At 39.8% G+C, this 24,427-nt stretch overlaps 1 protein-coding gene across 3 annotated transcripts; it reads left to right on the plus strand.

Moving 5' to 3' along the window:
• On the plus strand, positions 1 to 24,427 carry ampd2b (adenosine monophosphate deaminase 2b). Of its 3 annotated transcripts, XM_061736306.1 has the most exons (19): positions 6,909 to 6,996; positions 7,181 to 7,322; positions 15,387 to 15,511; positions 15,601 to 15,731; positions 15,836 to 15,904; positions 15,984 to 16,086; positions 16,230 to 16,419; positions 17,061 to 17,202; positions 17,331 to 17,420; positions 17,548 to 17,677; positions 17,787 to 17,981; positions 18,070 to 18,201; positions 18,310 to 18,473; positions 19,775 to 19,901; positions 19,983 to 20,146; positions 20,988 to 21,108; positions 21,292 to 21,465; positions 22,297 to 22,407; positions 22,500 to 24,427. In XM_061736306.1, exons 3-19 carry the CDS (start codon positions 15,482 to 15,484, stop codon positions 22,713 to 22,715), a joined length of 2,289 nt encoding a protein of 762 aa, XP_061592290.1. In that variant the 5' UTR covers positions 6,909 to 6,996; positions 7,181 to 7,322; positions 15,387 to 15,481; the 3' UTR covers positions 22,716 to 24,427. The 3 variants fall into 3 exon arrangements, with proteins under 3 accessions (XP_061592289.1, XP_061592291.1, XP_061592290.1); XM_061736305.1 differs by lacking the exons at positions 6,909 to 6,996; positions 7,181 to 7,322 and adding an exon at positions 1 to 351; XM_061736307.1 differs by lacking the exon at positions 7,181 to 7,322 and having other exon boundaries at positions 6,888 to 6,996.

Consider the following 24,427-nt stretch of genomic DNA (forward strand, 5'->3'; position numbering starts at 1 on the left):
AGGCACAAAGCATACACTCACAAGCACGTTCACGCTGACTGCAGTCTGACTCCCTCAAGCTTCCAGCAGCAGCTCTACATATCTCGTCCCTTCTCCCGCTTGTCCTCTACCATCTCTATTTCCCTTCCTTACTCCCCTCCTCTCTTGTTGTGTAGCTCTTCAACCCTCCGTCCTCCACAGCTCTGACTCATTCAGCTTTCCTTCTTTCGTCCGAGCCAAGCTGAATCAGACGACCTGGAAACATGTCCTCCAACGTGCCCTCTGGTGCCACAGCTGGGGGCACCGGGGCCAAAAGCCAGCCCCTCTCACCCTACAAGAAGAGGGGAAGCCTGCAGTACACGGCCGGCACAGGTGGGTGCAGGGAGTCCGGGGATGGAGAGGGATGACAGGAAGAGAAATCTCACATGAACTGAGCCATGGCATGTTTAACTCAAGGATGCACACTTCTATGTGTTGTGTTTTTTTAATACTATTTTTGTGGATTTGCACCAAAACTCGTACAGAAAAAAGTGTTTAAGCTCATAACTTTCTCCTGCAGTAGTTAGTGAAATGCAAACCTGTTGATTGTTGAAAGGAAACGGAGGATGCTCTCTGCAGAGGATGTTGGAAATTATATCTTGCAATGTCTTGGCACTGTGTCAGCCTCCTCTAATCCCTTTATCCATCCTATATTTAAAAATGAGTTCTTTTTGCTGCACGATCAGCTGTAACTGAATGAAACATTTTAACGTTGTGTATTTTGTTTCATCGGGTGAACACAGTTTCATAGTAGTTGTCTTTAAAGTATACTGGCCCGCATGCGACTTAGAAATCCTTTAGCTGTGAAGGTCTTGCAAAGAGTATTACATGCAGAGAAAGAATTCAAACTTTTTGTTTTATTCAGTATTTTTCCATGAAGGCAGCAGTACGTTACCTATAAAACTGTGATCCCACTGTTTTTCTCTCAGCCTGAGAGAAGCATGTGGCGTGAAGAGAATGTGTATGTTGGTACCTCAGGACCTGATCCCCCACTGAAAGGGAGGATTAGCCTCCACTCAGATGTATGCACATGTTGGTCAGCCTTTCATCCAAACTACAAAGAGTCGGCGTCATCTCCTACTCCAGCAGCTTTTTCTCTGAAATGCAAAACCTGTTTAGTTTTGTCATGTTTGGAGTAATATCATGCAGATCAGGTGTTCTGACAGAGCTGCATGAAACCACTGATATCCTCACATCCCCATATTCTATCCCCCCTACCAGGGCTGTCTTTTTAATCACGGAAAATGCAAATACTGTGAGATAACTTCTGCACCTCTGCTGTTTTATTTTGATATCAATATCAAAACTGAGGGAAATTAGTTAAGGCCATACCCTCTCCCTATTGGCAGATTTCTTAAATATTTGAATGGCATGATTCTTGTGTAACATTTTCTTAAAAAAAAGAAAACATGCTCCATCTTTGAAACGCTCCCCCACATAGGTCAGATCACCAGCGGGGACCGGCAGTGACAGGCTATGACATTACAGCGATCCCCAGGGGTGTCAGAGATTGATTTCTCATCACCAACAATAAACGGAATAGTGGGAAGTCGGTTCACCAGCTCTCTAATCAAGATGTTATCACAAAGTGCCCACATTCACAGCTCACGGCTGAGTGCGCCTTTACAAAAATTGCTATTCGAATGGAGAAATAATTGCTACTGAATTGGCAAGCAGAGATTTATTTATCTATTTGTTTCTCAGAGCAAGTGCAGGCTCTGCAGTAATTTCGTTCTGAAGCCTTTGGGGTTTGATTTAGATGGTCTTTGCGGAGGGAGATAAAGATATAATGCACATTTGATGTTGTTAAAGCTCCCTGGAACCATTTGAGCATTGCAGAATGGACATTTCGGTGACTCATCTTGTTATTTTTACGATTTTTGTTTTCTTTTATTTGCAAGGGTGCTGGTCATGTTGGGTGAACCTGTTGATAAAAACAAATGTTAATCTCTTCAACTGAGCAGTGAATCTTTAAAGATATTGTTTCTGCTGCATCTGCTAGTCGATCGTGTGACACATTTCTATCGCAAGTCTCCCTGATCATTGTATAAATTGATGTGTAAATATTGGCTTGTTAGTATCCTTTAATAGCAACCAGCTGCAGGACAAAGGAAAATAGATATGAAAAGCAGCAGCAAGATAAAATTTGTACAAAATGAGTTTGAATCCCTGCACCCTCATCATTGCACAACCCGGCATGTGCAAGATAGTGCTTTTCTCTCTTTACACAGTCTCCTGTGCAAAGACTTTAGGCACAGTGTTGTCTGTATTTATCAGATTATTACAGGTTTTGTGGAGTGAAGCTCAGCAAAGAGCAGCAGTGGATGAATCACTTATCTGGCTGTGGAAAAGGGTAGGGACTCCCACTCATTGGGCTGCCCACTCTGTTTCAAATGTTGCTTTTTCTTGTAAAAATGTAATGTTAATGTAAATGACAATGCTTTAAATGTAGCAAGGTGTAATTTGTGAACGGACTGGTCATTGGAAAGTAGCTATTTTGTCGTGTATAACAGCTATCTGAAATAAAGTGTAGTATTCAGAAAGAAGAAAAAAAGAGCAATACTACATCATCATCACTGAAGAAATACTGAAATTCTGTTTACTGATGGAAATAATCAGTCAGGGAGTAACAAATGCTCATGAAGCACCTTTGAACAGATTGCACTTCACCCACATAGTTAACACCTCTCGCTTGTGTCACACGTTGTCATTATTACATGCACACACATGTCACAGCCTGTGTCATGCACAAATACAGTCATGACCAGATACAGGTCTGTAACAGGAACCTAATCAGTAGAAATTGCACAACTTTCATTTAATGATCAACTGAGACAGGGGGCCGCCCTAAGTCACACCTTTTGCTGCTCTTGCACCTGGTGGTCTCATGGACTTGTTCCCCAAGAGACGGGGCCGCCTCTTTGTTGCATCGTGTGATGCAACAGACTGACCTGACAGAGCCAGTCTTGTCTGAGAGGAACGGTGAGTGCATTTGTCTTAGTCAGTGGCAGGAGGTAACAACACGTGTTTACTTTGAATTGCTAAATTATTTGCGGGTTTTCTCTGAAAACAATCAAACATTTGCTGATGTAAGCCTTTAAAATCGGTGTGTCATGTTTCAGGAATATCCCTTGATAGTAAAGCGGTTATCTTTGGATCTGATATACCAATCCAATAAAGTGACATTTGAAGATGCTGCTGACGCTTTATAAAATATTCAGAGGACCAATCTTATGGAGGTAGATTTGTGTCTTAATTATTCATTAGAAAATCAAAAAAAAAGATTGCTTCAATCAAAAAATATATATTTAATTAAAAAAAAATTCACTTCAATCAAAAAAAAATTTTTCAATCAAAGAAAAAAAGTGTTTAAATGCAAAAAAAATATTTGAGACTTTGAGAAGTTTTTTTTTGTTTGAAGCAACTTTTTTGATTGAAGTAGTGTTTTTTTGTGTTTGGGCCATATTATGGGTAGGACATTTGTGTCTTTATCATTTAATCAAAAAAGAAGTTGCTTCAAAAAGAAAAAAATATTTTCAATGAAAAAAAAAATCACTTCAATAAAAAAAACTTTTTCAATCAAAGAAAAAAAGTGTTTGAATGCAAAAAAATATTTGAAACCCCAAATTTTTTTTGATTAAATGATGAAGACACAAATGTCCTACCCATAATAGGGCCCCAACACAAAAAACACTACTTCAATCAAAAAAAACTTCTATCAAAGAAAAAATTTCCAATCAAAGAAAAACAGTGTTCAAATGCATTTTTTTAGTCTCTAATATTTTTTTGCATTCAAACACTTTTTTTCTTTGATTGAAATCATTTTTTAGATTGAAGTGATTTTTTTTTATTTTAAATATATTTTTTGATTGAATAATTAAGACACAAATCTACCTCCATACAATCTCAGAGGAAAACACTGACACTTTACTGTGCTACAGTTATTCAGTAGTAACTTCTGTCCTTAAATGTTCCTTTAGATTTGAAAGATAAGATCTGCAATGGAGAGATATGAAGAGAGAGATAAAGAGATATTAATCTGCTCCTAAATGTTTGCTCAGTCTTTCACTCACATTTTCAGTTGATCCCCAAATGTCCAAAATGTCCAAAATTGTATATTAGGAACCGCTTTCACTGTCATACGCACAAACTTCAAAATAAAAATCAAATCATCATAAGATTAGCAACAACTTTTTTTCAAATAAGTAATCTTGAAAGAAAATATGATTGTTCCCTAAGATTTAATTTAGATCAGAAAGGGATGACTATTGTTTACATAATGTAACTCAACTGGCTCAAACTATGACCTGGATTATTTGTCTGTTAACTGAGTTCATTCCACTTTGAAGAATAAATGACAAAAAGGAAGTAGTTTAATTTATATTTTGAATATAATTTGACTTAAATGAAGGGTTTTCAGGTCTTGATTGGATGCCGTGTTGGATTTGGACTTACTCTGTTTGACCATCAGAGGGTGCCGGGTCCGAGTACTCGTATCTGCTGCTGCTGAGATGGTTCGGTTTCCTCACAGAGCCTGTGAAGATAGACAGATATGAAAGCTGAATTAGTGTAACTGTGTACGCCTTAAAAAGGAAAAAAAACGTAAGATTGAGTGGAAATATGTTTGACTGGATATGGACTGGATGTAGTCAGGTTGTTCTGAAGATTTCTACTTGGGTTTTGTCAGCATTTTTGATTCTGCCGCATAGAAAACACATAAGTGTGTGTTTCCTTTGACTTACATCATCCTATGACAATCCAGATGGTTCATAGTATTTTTATTTTGGTCAAGGTCACAGACCGGGGCGGGAACTTTGGAGAATGTGCACATCTCGTAGGCCGATTGCAGTCCTGTTGAACATTTACACGCAGGGATTGGCTCAGCTTCATCACGTTCTCTTTGTATCTTAGTCCGACCACGAGAAGTTCAGAGTAGCTCCATTTCGGTCTGAGTAAAGTTTATACGCATGTTTAAACTGTGATTTAAGCGGGACAACGATTTTTTTGTGATGTCATATAAACATTTGAAATAATTTGAGATATATTTCTTCATCTGCATCTCAGGGCCCCATTTTTTTATTACTACTCCTACTCTTACTACTGTCATTTAGCAGACGCTTTTATCCAAAGCGACTTACATCTTAGAGAATAACACAAACAAGAAATCAAGTTGGAGAGTCCAGCATGGATAAGTGCTGGTCAAACTGCTGTGAGTCCAGTAGGACAAAGATGTTAATGTTAGAGGATTTTTTTTACATTTTTGTTCTCAAAAACAAAAAAAAATTATACGCAAATGTCTCATCGAACAGGTTGCTTATCCTTTGTTGAAGCAACATTTACTGAAATCAGTGTGTCACATGTTTGATTTCATTAAATTTGATAATAATATAGCAGAATATCATCTTCAAAAATTATTTTTTTTAAAGCACACAGGCAAGTTGACACTTAGATACAGATCATTCAAGGTGGGATATTTATGCTGATTATCAGCAACAAGATAAAAAAAAGATAAGGATTTAATTCTGCTTGGAGTTACATGTTAAGAAAAAGGTGAGTCAGATTCCTCATAGTAGGCAAAAGCAGATAAGATAGTGTAAGAGTGTTAAGACTCATCATACTAAGTGATTTTGGTTAAGCTCTTTTAAGCTCTTTTTGTTGTTTTTTTAACACTCATGAAGAGTTTACCTCAGTGACAGAGGTTTTGGGGCATGTTGTGAACTGTAGCTTGATTAAAGATCAGAAGCCTTTCTTTGTTAATGTCCTGTAATCATCTGTGTCCCTCCAACACAAATCAGAGAGAGATTAAAGTCCTGTAAATGCCTGAAAGACTGGAGGGGCTGGACTCAAAATCAGACTCAGAAGTTTGGAGGTGAATATTTACAAAATCTGACATGTAAGAAGGAGCTGAAACAAAGGATGGCTCCGAATTAGGTTGAAAAATGCCAGTGAGAAGTGGCAGAGCAGTACATAAGAGTGACAGCAAGTGGCAGAAGGAAGAACAGCAAACACTTTATGACATGTAGTCTTGTTCTGAGTGTTACCTGACAAACATCAACACCATGATGTGAGTATTGAGGACAGCAGGGTAGATATACTAAGCAGTGATGAGTTGTAGTTGTCAGTAAAATCTCCCTACCATAATTCAGACATTCACATTTGCTTTATATTTTCCAATGTCAAATCCTGTCTTTGTCACCATCCCGAATAATTTACCAGCATTACACAAGTATAACGGGAGTTTAGATATGGACGAGGACAAAAGTTGTACCCGAAACGAACAATGAAGAATTTCACAAACATTTCTAAGTGTGAAATCAGGTCACAGGAGTTGTGCTGTTTCAGCTGAGGCACGCACAGTTCTGTGTTTAAAGCATTAAAATGCATGTTCTAGAAATTACTGCAGCAACTGTAATTGGGACAAGGTGCTGGCCCTTTAACTCTGTTCATGTGAGAGAAGATGGAGGCATGGTCTCTTATGTGACAGTCTTCTTCCTCCGCCTGCTAATATTCTGCAGACTAAAAAGAAAAAAATAACAGCGAGCATGACATGTCAACCCTTGCTGCTGAGACAGCACTGTTTTGTTGTTTCTCTCTCTCTCTCACACACACACACAAACACACACACACACACACACACACACACACACACACACACTGTGACGACACAAACATCCTGAACACATGGTCCCTTTAGCAAAACACAGAACCGACAAAAAAGGAGAGAAAAAGGGGGGAGTGCGGCTCGAGAAATTCATTGTGGGACCATCCACATCCTCTGGTGATGCATGCTGTCTTGCCCCTGCCTCCCTGCCTCCCTGCCTGCCTGTGGTACAGTCCAGATAGATGTCAGAGGCATTTAAATGAGGAGGATCAGCTCCAGAGGCAGCAAGTGCAGCGACAGCTGGCCTGAACCAGGAGGCAGACAGAGCAGAGGGAGGATGTGAAGGGGAGTTCATGGATCTGCTGGACCAGCTCTGTGTATGTATGGCAGAGGGCAGAATAAGCATTACAGAGGAGATGACTGTGTGAGCTTGAGTACTGATGTGCAACCATGTGTGTGAGTGTGTTTTACCAGTTTTGACATGTGAGTGCTTGAAGTGTTTCTTTCTTGTTTCTCTCCTCCCCCTCCTCCTCTCCATCATGTTTAACCCCTATTGAGAAGACGGCAGTCACAATCCTGAGCCAATTGCTGCGCGGCATGCTCCATCCCCCCGCCAGGACAGCGTCTCTGTCCTCCCCTCTCTGTCTGTCCGTCCTCCCTCAGTCCTGCTAGCTGCTGGTTAATGCAGACCCTGAAGAGTCAGGTATGTTCCACCACCCCAACCATTCGCAGAAAGCACTAATTGAAACCTCGCCCCACATCCCCTCAGTCTTTCACAGTCACTACCCATCTCCCAACACCCAGGAAGGCAAAAGTGTTGACTGATTTTTTTTTCCACAAACTTGCTTTCTCATGCAATTTGAGAGTGGTGGAAAGAAGCAACTGTGCACAACGAGGCAGCACGGATCAATAATACATGCTGCAGATGTCAAAGCTAAAGACCATCCTACCTTTTATCGTATTTTTCTTGGAATGTATTTCCTCTGTGTGTTGATGAGAAGGCTGAAAAGTGAAACACAGTGGTATTTCACAAGAATGAGAACATTGTGGGGATTTAAAAAACAAAAAAACAAAAAAAAAACAAACACCTATTGGCACAGAAAGACTTTCATCACAAATCTTAAGAGATGTGAGCTGCTTGAGTCATAGCTTGTGAGACAGCTGGAGGAGAAAACACGGGCAGGTTGTTTGATGCTGCTGCATTTTCACTGCTGACGGTTGTTGTAAATTGGACACAAGAATCGTCGTATGACTGCAAGCGCTCATATTCTGAACTGGTTATGTTGTATTGCTTTCTGATGGAGCGCCGGATACCTGATATAAATGTTTCTGTTCTAGAGATCATCACCGAATCTTAACAATGTTTTAACAGTGACTCAGAAAACTCCTAAGTAAAGGTATCCACCATTCTTTATATATTGGATTTAGTGAATGTTTTTTTTTCTCATGCAAAGTGTTTACAGTCATTGGAAGACACAACCCCACCTGAGCTTTTTCAGATAAACCTCCATAAGTGCATTGTTGGTATTTGTTGTTCCCCTGTGATCCTGCAGTGCTTCCACATTGTAATATGAGACATTTCCCATACAGGTGAACAGTCATAGGCATTTTTATGGGCTGTAAAAGGTGTAGTCAGCTGGAGCAGGTCAACAGTGGTTGGACATGCACGATAGAAGAGAATAATTGAAGAAATGTTAAAATATCAACTGATCAAGGGTGTATTTGTGCTGAATCTTGATCATATATGTTGTGTGTCTTTGTTCTCAGTCATCTGTGGATGAAGCTCCACAGGATGTTTTTCTGACCCATGGCCTCTAGCCCCAGTGCGGCTTGTAGGCTGTATGGCGTCCCAGTCCCACCATCTGGTTTGAGACAGAGTGGAGTTAGATCTCTCCATATTCTGTAGAGCCGCTGAAATATTCATGTGGTGGATATCTCTCTGCAATCTGATACTATTTGACCTTATTTTGAGGCTGAGCGTCAGTATGGAGCCACAAGTCCTGGAAAATGGTGTATTTCTGTTTTATTCAGCATGTTATAGAAGTTGGAGACAGTTTGAAATCAGTCTGAGTGACGTTGCATGAGCCCTTCATGGCGTGCCCACCTTAGATCAACATAACCTTCCACCCTGCAGATTATATCCAGGTGAAAAGTTGATGGCTTTAATTTCTGAGTGGTTTGCTCAGCAACAGGGGGGGGAGTTGTTATGTAACCATGGATGCTACTGGTCCAAATATAGCAGCCATTAGAGGATTAGCTCTGGGTCTGGAAGCCTTGGTTGGGCTCAGCCTTTCTGTGGCCCATCATGGATGTCTTTTGCCAGCGGTCGCCCAGTGTCCACTGACATCGACACTCTTTGATGTGAGCCAAACTGACAGCAGAGACAACATCTTTGTCAGCTGATACGCCGCGCAGACATGCCCTTTTCTATTGACAGAGGAACAGCTCTCTGAGGCCTACAGACTTTGTTACTGAGGCTGGATGACAGTTTATCACCAGTCTTATCTTCTCTATGGGCTCAGTCTTGCTTTGTGTAGAAAGACAAGAAAGATTTCTTTCACAGTTATTCTTTCCTATTTACTATTTCCAAGCCAAGGTTTTCATATAGTTCATAGTTTAAACAAAACTGAGCTTTTTACATTTCCATTTGACAGAGAAAGCAACTATCAGTGATTTGTTTTAATGAAATGTGTCAAAAAAATGTTTATATTTTCTTATACGCCATGAAATCTACATGTAATATACCAGTATTACATCAGCTGCATGGCGAGAAAGTAGAGAAAATAAATTAATCGCTACACAATTATCAAATTAGTTAAGTATTTATATAAGTCAGTTCAGTTACTGGATAAACTATTGTTGCTCTGCTGTTTAAATCAATACTCGTACAACAAATCCATCTTCCTGAAAATGTTGGGATGTTTTCCGAAAAGGCAACAAAAATGTTGATCTTTAATTTGTTGGTATGTTTGATGCTTTATATATGATTAAGGTTTAGGGAAAATTATTTTTCAGTGTGTCCATGGGCTGACTTCTTGTACTGAAAAAAAAACCTGCAACAAACAAACAAATCTATAACTGCATGCTGATTTTTTTTATTAATGAAGTTTATTGATTACAGGTGAGGGTGTCAGGAGTGGAGAAAAAAAGAAAGGCCTTTTATGGTCATCGTTCGAAATGGATATGATGGTATAAATAATTAAACTAAACAAAAGAAAATGACAGAAAAGAAAGTTGGTGGACACACTAAAGTATTTAAAATGGCGTTCATTGTTAATTTCACACATGGGTAAAATTTTAAAAAAGAACTCTACTTTTGTTCAATGGGCCATTTGCCCTGCTATTTTTTATTCCTCCAACTCCTCCAACTGAATTATGCGCAAATAAAACAATCTCCTCTACAGCCACCATGTCTGTTGATGTCACTAGTTGACGTGTCACTGCTGTTGGATTTGTTGCTTAACAACTATACGAGTGCAAATGACCCACGGAGGTATGTAGAGTGGGGACATAAACGACGCTTGGAACGGACAGATGTATGGACATACGATAAAACGGAGCATTCAACAGGCTTTAGTCTATCCTACAAGGATGGGTCATGACTCACTGCTTTATTTCAAATGCCATAAGAGAATCATAAGGACAAAGACAGAAACTACTTTTGGAAAAGCGAGATCTTCAAGCCCTCACGTGACACTGCATGACAAATTGTGACGCCTTCAAAATCATGAGCAGAATCAACAAACACTACCGAGCAAGACCAGTTGAGACACAAGATTTGTAAAACAAGTCTTTTCAAATCTTTTGATGCCCATCGTCGTCTGTCTGGGTCCCTTCTGCAGACAGGAGGTCAGGCAGAGGACAGGTAACACCAGCAGCCTCATGGTTCATGCTTTTATTCAATAAAGGTGTGCATTTTTACAACCTCCTCTTCTTTCAGTGTTCCTCTTTACGGATCGTCACAGCAGAACCTCCATTTTCCTCTTGACCTGTTGCAGGTTTTTTCTTTGTCACACCACCCAACTGCATATCCTCTTTCACCCCACCCAGAAATATCTTTTTGGTCGTCTGCAGAGACTTTGGTCTGACTTCATCTGACAACTTCTCCATCACCGTGGCAAACAAGAAAAGGGCTCAGGGCCGATCCTTGATGCAGTCCCACCTCCACCTGAAACCCATATGTTACTCCCACTGCGCACATCTCTGATGTCATGCTGCCCTCATCCGTGTCCTTAGCCACTCTAACATACGTCTCCACCAGTCCTCATGCATACCACATCTCATCCCATGGCACTCTGTGCTGCACTTTCTAATCTACAAAGCAGAGTGGAAACTCCTTGTGATCCTCCCTCTTCTCCACCAAAGCTATTTTTTTCTTGGAATGGAACAATACTACCGCTCACAATTAGTGGCCACTTTTTTAAAGCTAGCCTTAACTACTCTTACCCAGATCTTCATTGTCAGTTTTATAAAATGTTTGTTGTTACAGCTCTGGATATCACCCTTTGTAGAAAGGTCCCACCCTTCACACTCTTGATCTCGAAAATTGGTGCTAGTAAATGTTTCCTCCATTCCTCTGGCTTTCTTTTATTCTCCAAGATGTGGTTGAACAATCAGGGGGAATACTTCCCTCCCTTCCCGTCTAGACACTTCCACACCTCCAACGGTGCATGGTCTGGTGGCATTCTGTTCTTCAGTGTCTTCAAAGCTGCGTTCACTCCAGTGTCTGTACTGATCCTTGGCACCTTCCAGCCTTCTCTCATTTTCCTCATTCATCCGTTTTCCAAAGCATTCTTTCCATCTTGGCTTCACACTCAATTTTAGTTTCCTGCAAACTAAAATTAACTCTATACAGCCGGATTAAATGCATAAACACAATCTAGGCCTCTAGACATCATTGGAGATAGACAGAGAGATACTGAACATGTGGGCAGCAAGACTAGCCCATGGCTCCACTTGCAAAACATATGCAAAAAAAACCCCCAAAAAAACAACTAAATAAGTAAAAAAAACTGATCATGTTTTCACAGAAAGGTGCAAAAGTCAGAGTCTGTGATGTTTGGAGAGTGTATAGTTGTAGGTGGCTATGTGAAGATAAGTTGGAAGTATACGTGGTTTGACCTTCTTTCAATCCAGATCCATCTGCTGCTGAAAATGTGTGACGCATCATAAATACAAGTATCAAACATCAGCATCCACCGACTGTTGATATGCTGACATTTAACATATTCAACAAGAACAGACAGATTCATCTGGCAAAGGAATCTTTTCCCCAATGATCAAAATGCAAAGGTCATGTAGTATCCCTTTCCTTCAGCTTTTATTGATTTTGTTGCTGGCATCGATGTCCAGAATTGTTTAAAATTTGCAAGCACAATTAAGTAGCTCCGTGTAAATATGGTTTACATATAATTGCTTTTTAACACTAAAACTGCTTTAATTCGTCTGTATCATGAATTTCCTTTATTCTTTTAAATTTTGCTTTTCACAAGATTATAAGCTAGAAAGCACACAGTAGGCCACATGTTTACTTTACATTCATGTGTTGGTAAACTATGTGTTCTCAATCTGTAATAACAAATATTCTCGTGATTTCCTGCAACATTTTTTTTATATTACTACCAGAATAACACATTTAATCTTGATTTATCTGTACATTTTACAAATATGGGTCAATTTTTCTAGATGTGGACGTCATTATTTCTGTAACTTGCTAATATTTAGTAAATAATAACATCTAGTGAGAGGTGATCACATTCATTTTCATTGTTATTTGTTTCATTTTAGTTTAATTAAAATACACAATATTCATGAAGACGTTTTTAATTTCCTTGCTGCTCTCTCAGATACTGTCTATGTTGTCACAATATTGCGTTGTGGCGCAGCCGAACCTCTACAGGGAGTGTTGATTGGTCGGCAGTAGACAAAAGGTGTTGAGACTTTTGAAGTGACAAACAATTTTCCCATCAACTCTTTTCTCTTTTTAATAACCACACTGTTTGCATCACTGTGTGTGTCCTCATTTTAATGAGGACTTTAGTCGAGTTCTTTTTATCCCAGTTACTCGGCCTCTCTCAGTCTGCATCGCCGTCCCCTTTGAGCTCACTCACGCAGACAGACTGTGTTAAATAACTCAGACTCCAGGCATCATGCAGCGTATCCTCTTTGACCTTCTTATGAATACGAGTCTCTAAATCACTGAGGAACTTCAGCTCTATTAGCTCTCGAGGATGCACAGGATGAAATGTTTCACAAGATGATTAATATTTAGAGACAGACACGTAGTTTCAAGGGAAATCTTAATATCGATCAATAAACCCATGATGGATCACATTTGTAGTGAAAGCAAAATCTCCATTCAGTGTCTGTTTCTAATAAACAAATGTTTTATTTAACTCTCTCTTTCTTCATCAGTACTGAAGAACGTTGTTACTAGTTTTATCTGCTTGCAGTGAGGATGGGCTGATATTGATATCGATAAGCAATAATGGTATTGATACTGATATCGGTCATTGTTGTAGAGACTCTTAACGATACTACAGTATCATTTTATCTAAAATATATAAAATACATGTCAAGTAAATGTTTCAGATGTAAGAAATCATTATAAACAGATTCTTTCATTTTCTGTCTAAATGTTTTTTATACAAAAACATGGTAAACAGCTCTAGGGAAGGAGATCATAGTATATTCTTTTAAACGTGTTTGTATAAGCTCAGATGCACTTGCTGCTGCAAGTTCACTTTGTTTTGATTTGTTTTTGATGCCCTAACCTCAGATTTATCGTGACTGTAGGGCTCACTATAATGAGCACTTGTCTGTTTATACAGTAGCAAGAAAAAACATGTAAACCTCTTGGGGTTTACTAGTTTTCTACATTAATTTTCCCTTAAATATCACTTTTCCAAACAGAAGGAACCAAATTTTCCTTGTCATGCATCCAGTCTCTGAGATTGAAGTTGATGCGCTGAAGATGGGCCGCCGTCATCTCTTTGACTGAAAACAACAAATAATACTTTATAATTCTGCCACGTCAACAGGACGGTGAACACTGAGCACAAGAAATATACAAATTGTTAGCAGCATTACGTAATAAATGCAGCATCATTTTGAAACGTTTTCTTAACGTGAGGATTCGTGAGGTGGGCACAGCGCTCTCATTGTGGAGTTTAATCTGGGTCCCTGCTCAGTATCGGGCCATCGAGGAACAAATGTTCCCCATCTTTATCAACTCAAACCTTGCAAATTTCACACCAATTTGAGGGAACATTTTAATCTGGAGTTTTCTTTTGCATCAGCCTGCATAGTTTATTGCAGCTTATACCACGGTCTGTATGAATACTCGATTCTGATTTGCTGGCAGGTGTAGGTTATAAGTGATAACCTACACCTAGAAAACAAGTTCGAATTGCCTGATAACTTATGTTAATGTCAATGATAAATATCATTGCGCTGGATCAACTGCCAGGTGGTAACCACGGCAACGGAGATTCAGAGAAGAAGAGCAGGCTACCGCAGGACGGCGACATAAGTGATTTTGTAATATATTTTAATTTATTTGGTGAATTTAACAATTTTGATGACTGGGATGCAGAAGAGGAGAGAAAAGAAAATAGAAGAGCAGAGCTGAGCGGACTAGAATATCTCCCGTTACTAAGGAAACTGAGTTATGGCTTGTTAAAAAACTTTGTAACTTACCAGGTTACAACGGCTGCAGACAAGAGATTAAATAGTCCGCTCAGCAGCTCAGCTGTGGTTTGTTATAAAACTAATGATTTTCAACTGAAAACACATTAAAGCATGAATAACTGATTTAATATTTATGTTTTTTGGTAAGTGACCGTGGTATAAGCGAGTGTCGGATGTTCACGCCCCTGCGTCGTCCATTTATTTATAATAATGTACACCTCGTCGGGTATTATCCCTTACTTAGGCACTTAACGGTCCAGAACTGGTACCACTTTTGGAAGTGGTTCTTGACATCTGTCCTTTCTGTTATTGTTTGATTTTTTTATTTTATTTTCCAGGGACCACGCCTCATAGTTTGTCCTCTTTCTCTATCCATTACAGATGGGTTTGTGTAGGTTCAGGTTTTGCCAACACAACAATGGAGCCTATTAGCCAGTGTTTTTGCTGATAGGCTCTGCACCTGAATGGTCTATTGTGTCTGAAGGGACAAACAGCAGACAAACAGCAGCTGATTTCTCTTGAGAACCCACTGAGATAGCAACACGCTTGTGCCGTTGATGTCACTGCAAAATTGTGACACGCTGCAGGAATAGAGAAGCATGAATTAGCTATTTCACATTTAGCTGATTATGATGCATTTTCAGTTGATTTGTTGTCAAGGTGCTCACTTTTTTAGAGCGTTTGTATTTTTTAATCAAAGATGAACATCTCAGGGAATAGGGTATAGCTAGTAAAACTGATTAGGTCTTTTTTTAAACAGATATTACTGCTGAACAACGGTCAGTGAAAGATTTTGAAGCCTTGTGTATGGGTACGGAAATGTATTGTACAAAAGTAGCAATTATTCTGCTTTAAAATAGCTTTTAACCAGTAATAAAATGAATGTACCAAAGAGGACAGGATGAGAGCTCAACATATATGTATTTATAATCTGACCAGTGACTGATTCACTTAATGATACTGCAACAAATAATTCCTTAAGTAGTTGTTATATTAGCTTCAACACTATTTCCTGTCAGTCATTTTAACTGTCAATACTTTCTTTGATGCCCCACTCTCTTCCTCTTTATATCTGCAGTTGATCTCCGTGGTCCTCGCCGCCTCCTCACTTCCCAGCATTCTTTGCCTGGGATCCCAGTGGCCTTGAAACAGTCCATTGACCTGCGCACTTCCATGGATGGGAAATACAAAGAGATTGCCGAGGTCAGGAGGACTCTGTCATTGAGATCCACTGTTAACTTTAATAGATTCTTTTTACATGTACTTGAGGCTGTTTGTGTTCCTGTGAGCAGGAGTTATTCTCCCGCAGTCTGGCGGAGAGTGAGATGCGGAGTGCACCTTACGAGTTTCCCGAAGACAGCCCCATTGAACAGCTGGAGGAGAAGCGTCACCGCCTTGAGCGACAGATCAGCCAGGATGTCAAGTAAGTGACAGAAATGAAGATTGCAACGGCAGCACAGGCAATAATGTTTGCAGTCCGATTTTGTCATGATGCCACCAAAGTAAGTTCAGTCTGTCCGTCCCCAGGTTTGAGCCTGACATCCTTCTGCGAGCCAAGCAGGAGTTCATGAAGACTGACAGTGCCACAGATCTTGAGTGAGTCTACACAGGTCGCATTTTCTATAAAGTATGAACTTAATAGTCATTCATGTTGTGTTTATTGATGCATTCTTAGGTTCATGAAGGAGCAGAGCCAGTCTCCTGAGCAGCAGGAGAGAGAGCTGACGGGAGAGAGGGAGTACCAGCGAGTCACTATTTCTGGAGAGGAAAAATGTGGGGTAAGGCCGAGTACTCACCGTGCAAAAAAGAAGCTTTAAGAAAAAAAGAACAGAAGAAAAGAAGGTTTTTATTGTCGTGTATCTCACTGTTAAAAAGTGTAATACCACGTTTCTTGTGATATCATTTTGGCTGTTGGTTCCAGGTTCCCTTCACAGATCTATTGGATGCTGCCAAATGTGTGGTGAAGGCTCTGTTCATCAGGCAAAAGTACATGGGTCTGTCACTGCAGACCTTTTGCAGGACCACGGCTCGTTACCTGCAGGAGCTGAGCGAGAGACCTTTGGACTTGGATATTTATGAGGAAGAAATCACAGAGACAACAGTCACTGCGGGTAAGTATTTGTTGGCAGCGCCCCTCATCTGCTGGCACTGATCAGTGCCAGCAATAAGAACTGGCAGGTAAAGCGACGAGCAGTGATAATTCTGTTACATTTCAATGTTCTGCTGGCAAAGCTCCAGTCCAGGCATTCATGCGGACATTTCTTTGGCATCTCACAAAAACTGCTCCAGATTTGAGGAACATATTGAAGAGCCTAAAGTATCATAATTCAAGCCATACTGAAAGATGTCATATCAAAGTTTTTTAGGGTGTCTCCCATTGCTGGGCCGTGTTATAGCTTCTTTGTGAGAGAGTTTGCAAGTCCTGCTAGGAACATTAGCACACAACTCTGTCTTCACATAGGAAGTAGCTGTTTGTTGCATTTAAACTTAAAATTACAAAGGCTCTAAAATTAAAGAGGTGGAAGCGTTAAAGACACATTTCAGACAGATGTGCTGCAGTATGAAGACTCACGTGTAGTCTTCTCTTCCCTGGCAGACCCACACACTTCACCATCCACAGTCTGTTACACATCCCTGAACATGCTGGCAGAACATGTCGGCCTTTAAAGTCAGACTGTAGCTCTTTGGGTGTACGTGTGTGCTCAGCTTGTCCAAATACCGTGCCTCAGTTCAAAACTCTGTCTCCTCTCAGATAACACAGTGCACCCACCTGCTTCGAAAACGCATCCCTACGAGAGCCAGGACGCTGCCAGCATGCACGCTGATGTGGGCTACGGCTGCAAGATGGTGGACGGTGTCATGCATGTGTACACGTCGAAGAACGTCATGGAAAAGTGAGATATTAGAGATGGATGTGCTGATGAATGCATTCTTCATCCTCAGAGTGAGAGGATGTCTGTTTTTAGAAACGTTTCACACATTTCGTGGGCAGAGTGTGATTGAATTGTTGTGCTGCTAACAGGAGCACGGAGCTGGACCTGCCGTACCCAGACCTGCGGGAGTACATCGCTGATATGAACGTCATGATGGCCCTCATTATTAACGGACCAGTGTAAGCTCAGTTTTGGACACATTTTATGTTAAATTCTTCTGTTTTTATTAACTTACAGAAAAGAGTATCCATCATTTAAGACCATGACGCAACCATTGCAGAATGTGTTTTTATGCCTTTTCCACAGAAAGTCATTCTGTTATCGTCGTCTGCAGTATCTCAGCTCCAAATTCCAGATGCACATCTTGCTGAACGAGATGAAAGAGCTGGCAGCACAGAAGAAGGTGCCACACCGAGACTTTTATAACATCCGTAAGGTAAACTTATAAGCTCTTTACACAAACTGTACACCGATCATAAGGATTATGTCATTATCCTGAATTAGTCTCCAATATCTTTCTTCCATTTGTCTTTGTTATTTCACAGGTTGACACTCACATTCACGCGTCATCTTGTATGAACCAGAAACACCTCCTACGTTTTATCAAAAGGGCCATGAAGAAGTATCCTAGAGAAATCGTGCACGTGGAGAAGGGCAAGGGTCAGACGCTCATGGAGGTGTTTGAGAGCATGAACCTGACAGCTTTCGACCTGAGTGTTGACACTCTGGACATGCATGCAGTGAGTAACACCCTTCAACTTGGTGAATATATAAACAGCATCAACAAATCAGGAGGTGAAAAACAGTGTTTCAACTACTTTTTTGCAGGACCGAAACACTTTCCATCGATTTGACAAGTTCAATGCCAAATACAACCCCATTGGTGAATCCATCCTGAGAGAGATATTCATTAAAACAGACAACCACATCGAAGGGAAATACTTTGGTCACATTATTAAGGTGATCACTGAGTCACTTGCGCTCACTGCTTTTGATGCCTTCAGTTTGACGGTACGAGGCACTGGCGCCCTCTGCTGAGTGTTTCTTTTTTTTCCTATTGCTTTTAAGGAAGTCATGGCTGACCTCGAGGAAAGCAAGTACCAGAACGTAGAGCTCAGGCTGTCGATCTACGGACGCTCCAGAGATGAGTGGGATAAGCTGGCCAAGTGGGCCGTCAAGCATCAGGTCTACTCCGACAATGTGCGCTGGCTTATGCAAATGCCACGACTCTTGTAAGTTTCACCAGTGGTGGCAATGAATATCAACTGAAATAGTTATAGTCACGGTAGTTTATTCACGGCTCTATTTTGAGGGAAGTATACTTCAGTTTCAACATAATGCATCTCTGCACTCCTGTTCCTCTGAAAAGGGGGTCTTAAAACCCTTATCAGGCCTTAGAAACAAAATGTATGAATACATTTGATTATATCGGAGTCCTGATAAATTTGGTTCTTAAGATGTTAATCAGAACAAAAAATGAGCATTTTTCTGTTAAAAGCAAGTTAGGGGATTTCTGGATGACATCAAGAATGGAGATATTTAAAACAATACATCGGCGAAACACAAAGAGCCACCTCGTTCCCCCTCCTTTCTCCAATTCTCTCTGAGAAACCAAGTGTCCATCCTATTTCATGTGTACAGGCATGTAGACAAACTCCTTGTTTTGGCGACTGGCTGGAGAAACGTTTGTTATGGTACTGTACGGGGAACAGGCTGCAAGGCCCCCACCATGTTTGTTTCCACTTGGCAGAGCTAAGTCTGTGTATAAAGAACAGGTTTTGTTACAGTGTACTCACGAGATGGGCAGACAGCAGATGGTGGGAAGATATTCACTGTATGTGACATAAAATGTTGAGGATAAAAAAAAAACATAGAATCACTTACCCTGCCTTTAAAGTGTTTTTTTTTTTTTTTTTATGGAAAAAACTGTTTACTTAATGTTTACTCTTTGCTTTCAATGATCACATGACACACTGAATCAAGTTAAAAAGAAAAAATATTTTCGCATTACCCGCAAACACATTACAGACATATCTGCAGAGAGGTTCTTAAAGACATTACATGAATTAAGCTATTGTGAGTTTCGGAGAGTTGGGTATTCTCACTCTGTGATCGTAACCAAACCAAGACAAAAATTATTCAAGATAAGTTTGACTTTTACATGCTTATTTAAAAGCAAGTGTGATTTTTTTTAAATTGGCAATTATAACTGGATATAGAAAAAACAAAAGAAGTCAATTTAAACTTCCATTGATTTGGGGATTTTTTTTCCCTGTAAAATGTTTTACTTTTCTAAACTTCATTTTTACAAAGTCCCAGTAGCAACTTTTGCTATATTTTAACTTTTATTTAATGAGATCCAATTTTCTGTCTCTGGCGAACCCTGTTAAATCTCTTAATCACTGTGACTAAGCATCTTTCTCACATAAAAGAGTCAAATAGGACTAAGTAGGTGTCATCTGATCAATACAACCATTATGATCTTACATTTATTAAAGTGCCTTTTTTTACACTGCCTTCTGTCTGTTCAAAGTGACGTCTACCACACAAAGAAACAACTGTCCAACTTCCAGGAAATGCTGGAGAACATCTTCATGCCTCTGTTTGAGGTTACAGTTGCTCCCTGCAGCCATCCAGAGCTGCACCTCTTCCTCCAACACGTACGCCATGTGATTGTTCATATCAACAGCGCTCAATCGTCATAGGGCTTCATTCATCTTCCCCTTGCCTCCTCCATGCAGGTTGTTGGTTTTGACAGCGTGGATGACGAATCAAAACCAGAGCAGCATATCTTCAACCTGGACAGTCCACTGCCAGTCAACTGGACTGAGGAAGACAACCCGCCCTATTCCTACTACCTCTACTATATGTATGCAAACATGACTGTGCTGAATCACCTGCGCAGGTTCGTTAACTACGTCTCAATCTAACCGACTGCCATCATCTGCTTGTTGTTTATACTATTAGTGCCTTCCTTCGGGTCTTCACTGTATACAACAAGGAAAACAGTCCTTTTACGAGCACATTTTCTGCTCAAGTTAGTTTGAATTATAAAATATTCCTTCATCTTTAGGTTTAAAAACATTACACTGCAAAAACTCAAAATCTTTTCAAGAATATTTGTCTTATTTCTAGTTAAAATGTCTCATTTTTAGTCAAGAAATCTCATTACACTTAAAACAAGAGTCATCACCAGAAATATAACTTGTTATTTGACAATTTTCACCTGTTTCAAGTAAATTTTCACTTGAAATAAGTAGAAAAATCTGCCAGTGGGACAAGATTTATCTTCTCATTACAAGCAAAAAAAATCTTGTACCACTGGCAGATTTTTCTACTTATTTTAAGTGAAAATCTACTTGAAACAGGTGAAAATTATTGTTTTTTCCAGTGATGAGTCTCGTTTTAAGTGTAATGAGATTTCTTTGACTAAAAATGAGACATTTTAACTAGAAATAAGAAAAATATTCTTTTAAGATTTTGGGTTTTGCAGTGTAATTCAGATTCCAGCTGCCAGTTTTTTCTTTACAGACCTCAGGATTCAGTATTTACACACTATACAATATTAGTAGCTAAAGTGTTTAGCTTTACAACCTCTACTAAAACATCACTCTGGGATTTATCATGTATTTTACCACTCATCTGTTTGTGACTCACACAAACCAGCAGTTTATCTGAGCTACACCTTTTTTGAGTTCAATCAAAGCCGAAGTCCCCCTCCCACAGTCTGTGTCTTTTCATTCCAGACAGCGAGGCTTTCACACACTCGTCCTACGACCTCACTGTGGGGAAGCCGGGCCGATCCATCACCTGGTGTCTGGCTTCATGCTCTCCGAGAACATCTCCCATGGGCTGCTGCTCAGGAAGGTGTGAGGCCTTGATGACACACTGCTGTGCTTAGCGTTTTGTGAAGAAATGGTTAATTTGAGAAATGTATTGATTTACTTTAGTTTTGATTTTCTTTAAATTTCTCTTGGACGATGGGCTGATGTGTTACTTTAACTCTGATGTGCAGCTTGTTTACAACATCTGGTCTCTACTTTGCTTCAGGCTCCTGTGCTGCAGTATCTGTACTACTTGGCTCAGATCGGCATCGCCATGTCGCCTCTTAGCAATAACAGCCTGTTCCTCAGCTACCATCGTAATCCCCTTCCAGAGTACCTGTCCAGAGGGCTCATGGTCTCTCTGTCGACAGATGACCCTCTGCAGTTTCACTTCACCAAGGTCAGCCAAACATTTGGAGCACTCAGTTCCAAACCTTTCTGCAGTTACGTGGCATGCCATTATACTGACCATATTATTATTCTCGTGAGATATATATGCATTTTAATCTTGCAGCAAGTGTCTTAAGTTGTGTGGGTGTGTGTGTGAGTGTGTACTACACCAGTCTTCTTTGACAGTCTGGTCTAACATATTTTATTAACAGGTGTGTACCTGATTCTGACAGAGAGGGCTAAAATCACCAACGTGAAGCATGAGAGGACAAGACAGATAAAAAGACAAGACAGTGATGGGTGCAGTGTGTATAGTGTGGTGATTACTGCACATTTTGTGTGATACAGTACGTCTTAGTAAATGAATGTATGGAGAAGTGTGTTGCATCAGGACAAAACGACAGACATGCTAACGTAAGGCAAACATATAAAAGGAAAAGGACACAGAAAAGAGGGTGTTTGTTTTTGCGTGCGTGCGTGTGTAGGTCTGTAAGTATTTTTGAATGTTTGTGTTAAAGTCAGATGTGTTTAGGGGGGTGTAATGGATAAATATTGATAGGTGACATAAAATATAACATATACATATCTGTGCATACAGTACAGACCAAAAGTTTGGACACACTTCCCCATTTGTTTGAATGAGAAAGTGTGTCTAAACTTTTGGTCTGTACTGTACATACATATACATGTAAAAAAGAAAAGAAAATAGATTGGAATAAAAAAGGAACAAAAAAATGTCCCAATAAAAACTCAATACAAATACAAATACAATTGCTCTAAACTGCATGGCATTTCACTTTGAATCAGTGTTTGTTTTTAAGTGCATGTTTGTGTTGTAAAGGAGCCCTTGATGGAGGAGTACAGCATCGCTGCTCAGGTGTGGAAGCTGAGTTCCTGTGACATGTGTGAGCTGTCTAGAAACAGTGTGCTTATGAGTGGATTCTCTCAGCAGGTATCAATCATCCTCAAAAAAACTCTACAAATGAACCTTATTCACTGTGAATATTAACACAAAAATCACCTTTGCCCCCTCTCCTGGTCCAGGTGAAGAGTTATTGGCTTGGCCCCAGCTACAATAAGGAAGGAGAGGAAGGCAATGATATCAGGCGCACCAACGTTCCTGACATCCGTGTGCAGTACCGCTACGAGACCATGTGTGAGGAGCTGAATTTAATCACACAAGCCATTCGCACAGATGAGCTGGAGACGATCGAGGAGGATGGGACGCTGTGTATTGGAACAGTGCAGGCGGAGAAGTGAATATGCAGCACAACTCAAATAAAATTCTTACTACGGTCCCTGTTTCATGTTCATATTTGTATACAACCATATTATATCTGTTTGTTATAAGGTTCCTTTTGAGAGCTGCTGCTGAGAAGACAATTTATGAACCCAGGGGTTACTGTGTTGTTTTTTCCACTAGTCATCCTTTGATTAATTACTCTTCATATCACAAAATGTCTCTTGGACCTACAGTATGTTTTTTTTAAACTTTAGGGTTTGTGGCCATGTTATGTTCTGCATGTCTTCTGTACGCCTGTAACTCCTGTACCAAGCCTTGGATAATAGCTGCCTTGAAAAGCAAACCAATAAAACATCCACTGGAAAGACAATCTGGAACAAAATTTGCAAATAAGAGGATTTCTGACTTTACAGTAGGGCTGTAGTTAACCATCTTCTAAACAACGTCTGTGGTTGTTTTCAGAACTGCCTGATTGTACTGATACAAGCAATTGCATCTTCAGTAGTATGCGAAAAATACTAGAATTGTGTGCTATTTCTGGCTGAAATGTCCAGTCGGCAATTCCCCAGTTTATTTGTATATTGTATTACATGATACAGTTTGCCACTAGAGCCAAATCTGGTCAGAGCGGTCAAATGACCAGCTTCCAGTTGTCTTGCAGCGTAGTTGCTTTTCCAGTGGCATGCAACATATTACCATCAACCACCAGAAAAGTATGCAGTACATACTGCATACTGCGTTGTATGAGCAATATGCGGTGTGCATTTTGGAAAACATGTACAGGCAGTGTTTTAAATGACCTTCCAGTGCTACCGTAGATACACAGTGGTTCAATATGCCAAAGGGAGCATTGTTGTTGAATATTAACTGTTTTTGCCAAGGTGATGAATACTCATGCATTTCTGAAGAAGGAAAAGTTACATGGTTCGAAAAACTATAAATAGCATTTCTATAGGCCAGTATTTTACAGAGGAATTTTCTTTAAAGCAACCCTCCAGAGGCTCAATTTTCCAAAAGAAATAACAAAATGATTAGAATAGTATGACCAAACAAAAATGATTTAATAGGGTTTTGGTGCTGCAGGGAGAAGTGAATGAATAAGGACCTCAGTATCGTTAAAATGCTAACCACAGCTCTGAATTCCTACCAGATTAGAGTTTTAAAAGAGGAGTTGAACAGGTGATGTAAACACTTCTAAGAGGTCTCACAATCAAAACAGAAGCACTCTTTTTGTCCTGTGCTGGTTAACATTTTTCATACAGAACCTCATGTTGTATAATCCAAAGAATAATCTCCACCTTCAGTTGTCCAGCGGTTTCTTTTGTTGCAGTCTGTACAGTGATTCAGTCAGGTTGCATGGGAGCACGTCAATATTCTTGTATTATGTGATGATAAACATTTTTAGTATGGCTTTGTTTTTGTTTTTTTACCATGTATTTTACAAACACATAAAACACATTTGTTATTAGCACAGTGCATGAAGCATGCTGATCAGTTATTTCCGTTTTCACCTCTCATGGACAATTAAACCATTGCCAAATCCACAAACACGCTGTGTTTTTAGATAAGTGAGTCAGCTAACCTTTTTGACCTTTTCAAACTCCTGGCTAGTGTTTGAATTCTGTTGTCATCAGCAATACTGATCCCTATGTCCTCTCTGCAGTATTGTATTTGCTGTTTGTAAAACATTATTTATTTGTGTCTATTAAAAATAAATATTACTCTTATC

Source organism: Cololabis saira, chromosome 12, assembly GCF_033807715.1.
Source record: "Cololabis saira isolate AMF1-May2022 chromosome 12, fColSai1.1, whole genome shotgun sequence".
NCBI lineage: Eukaryota > Metazoa > Chordata > Actinopteri > Beloniformes > Belonidae > Cololabis > Cololabis saira.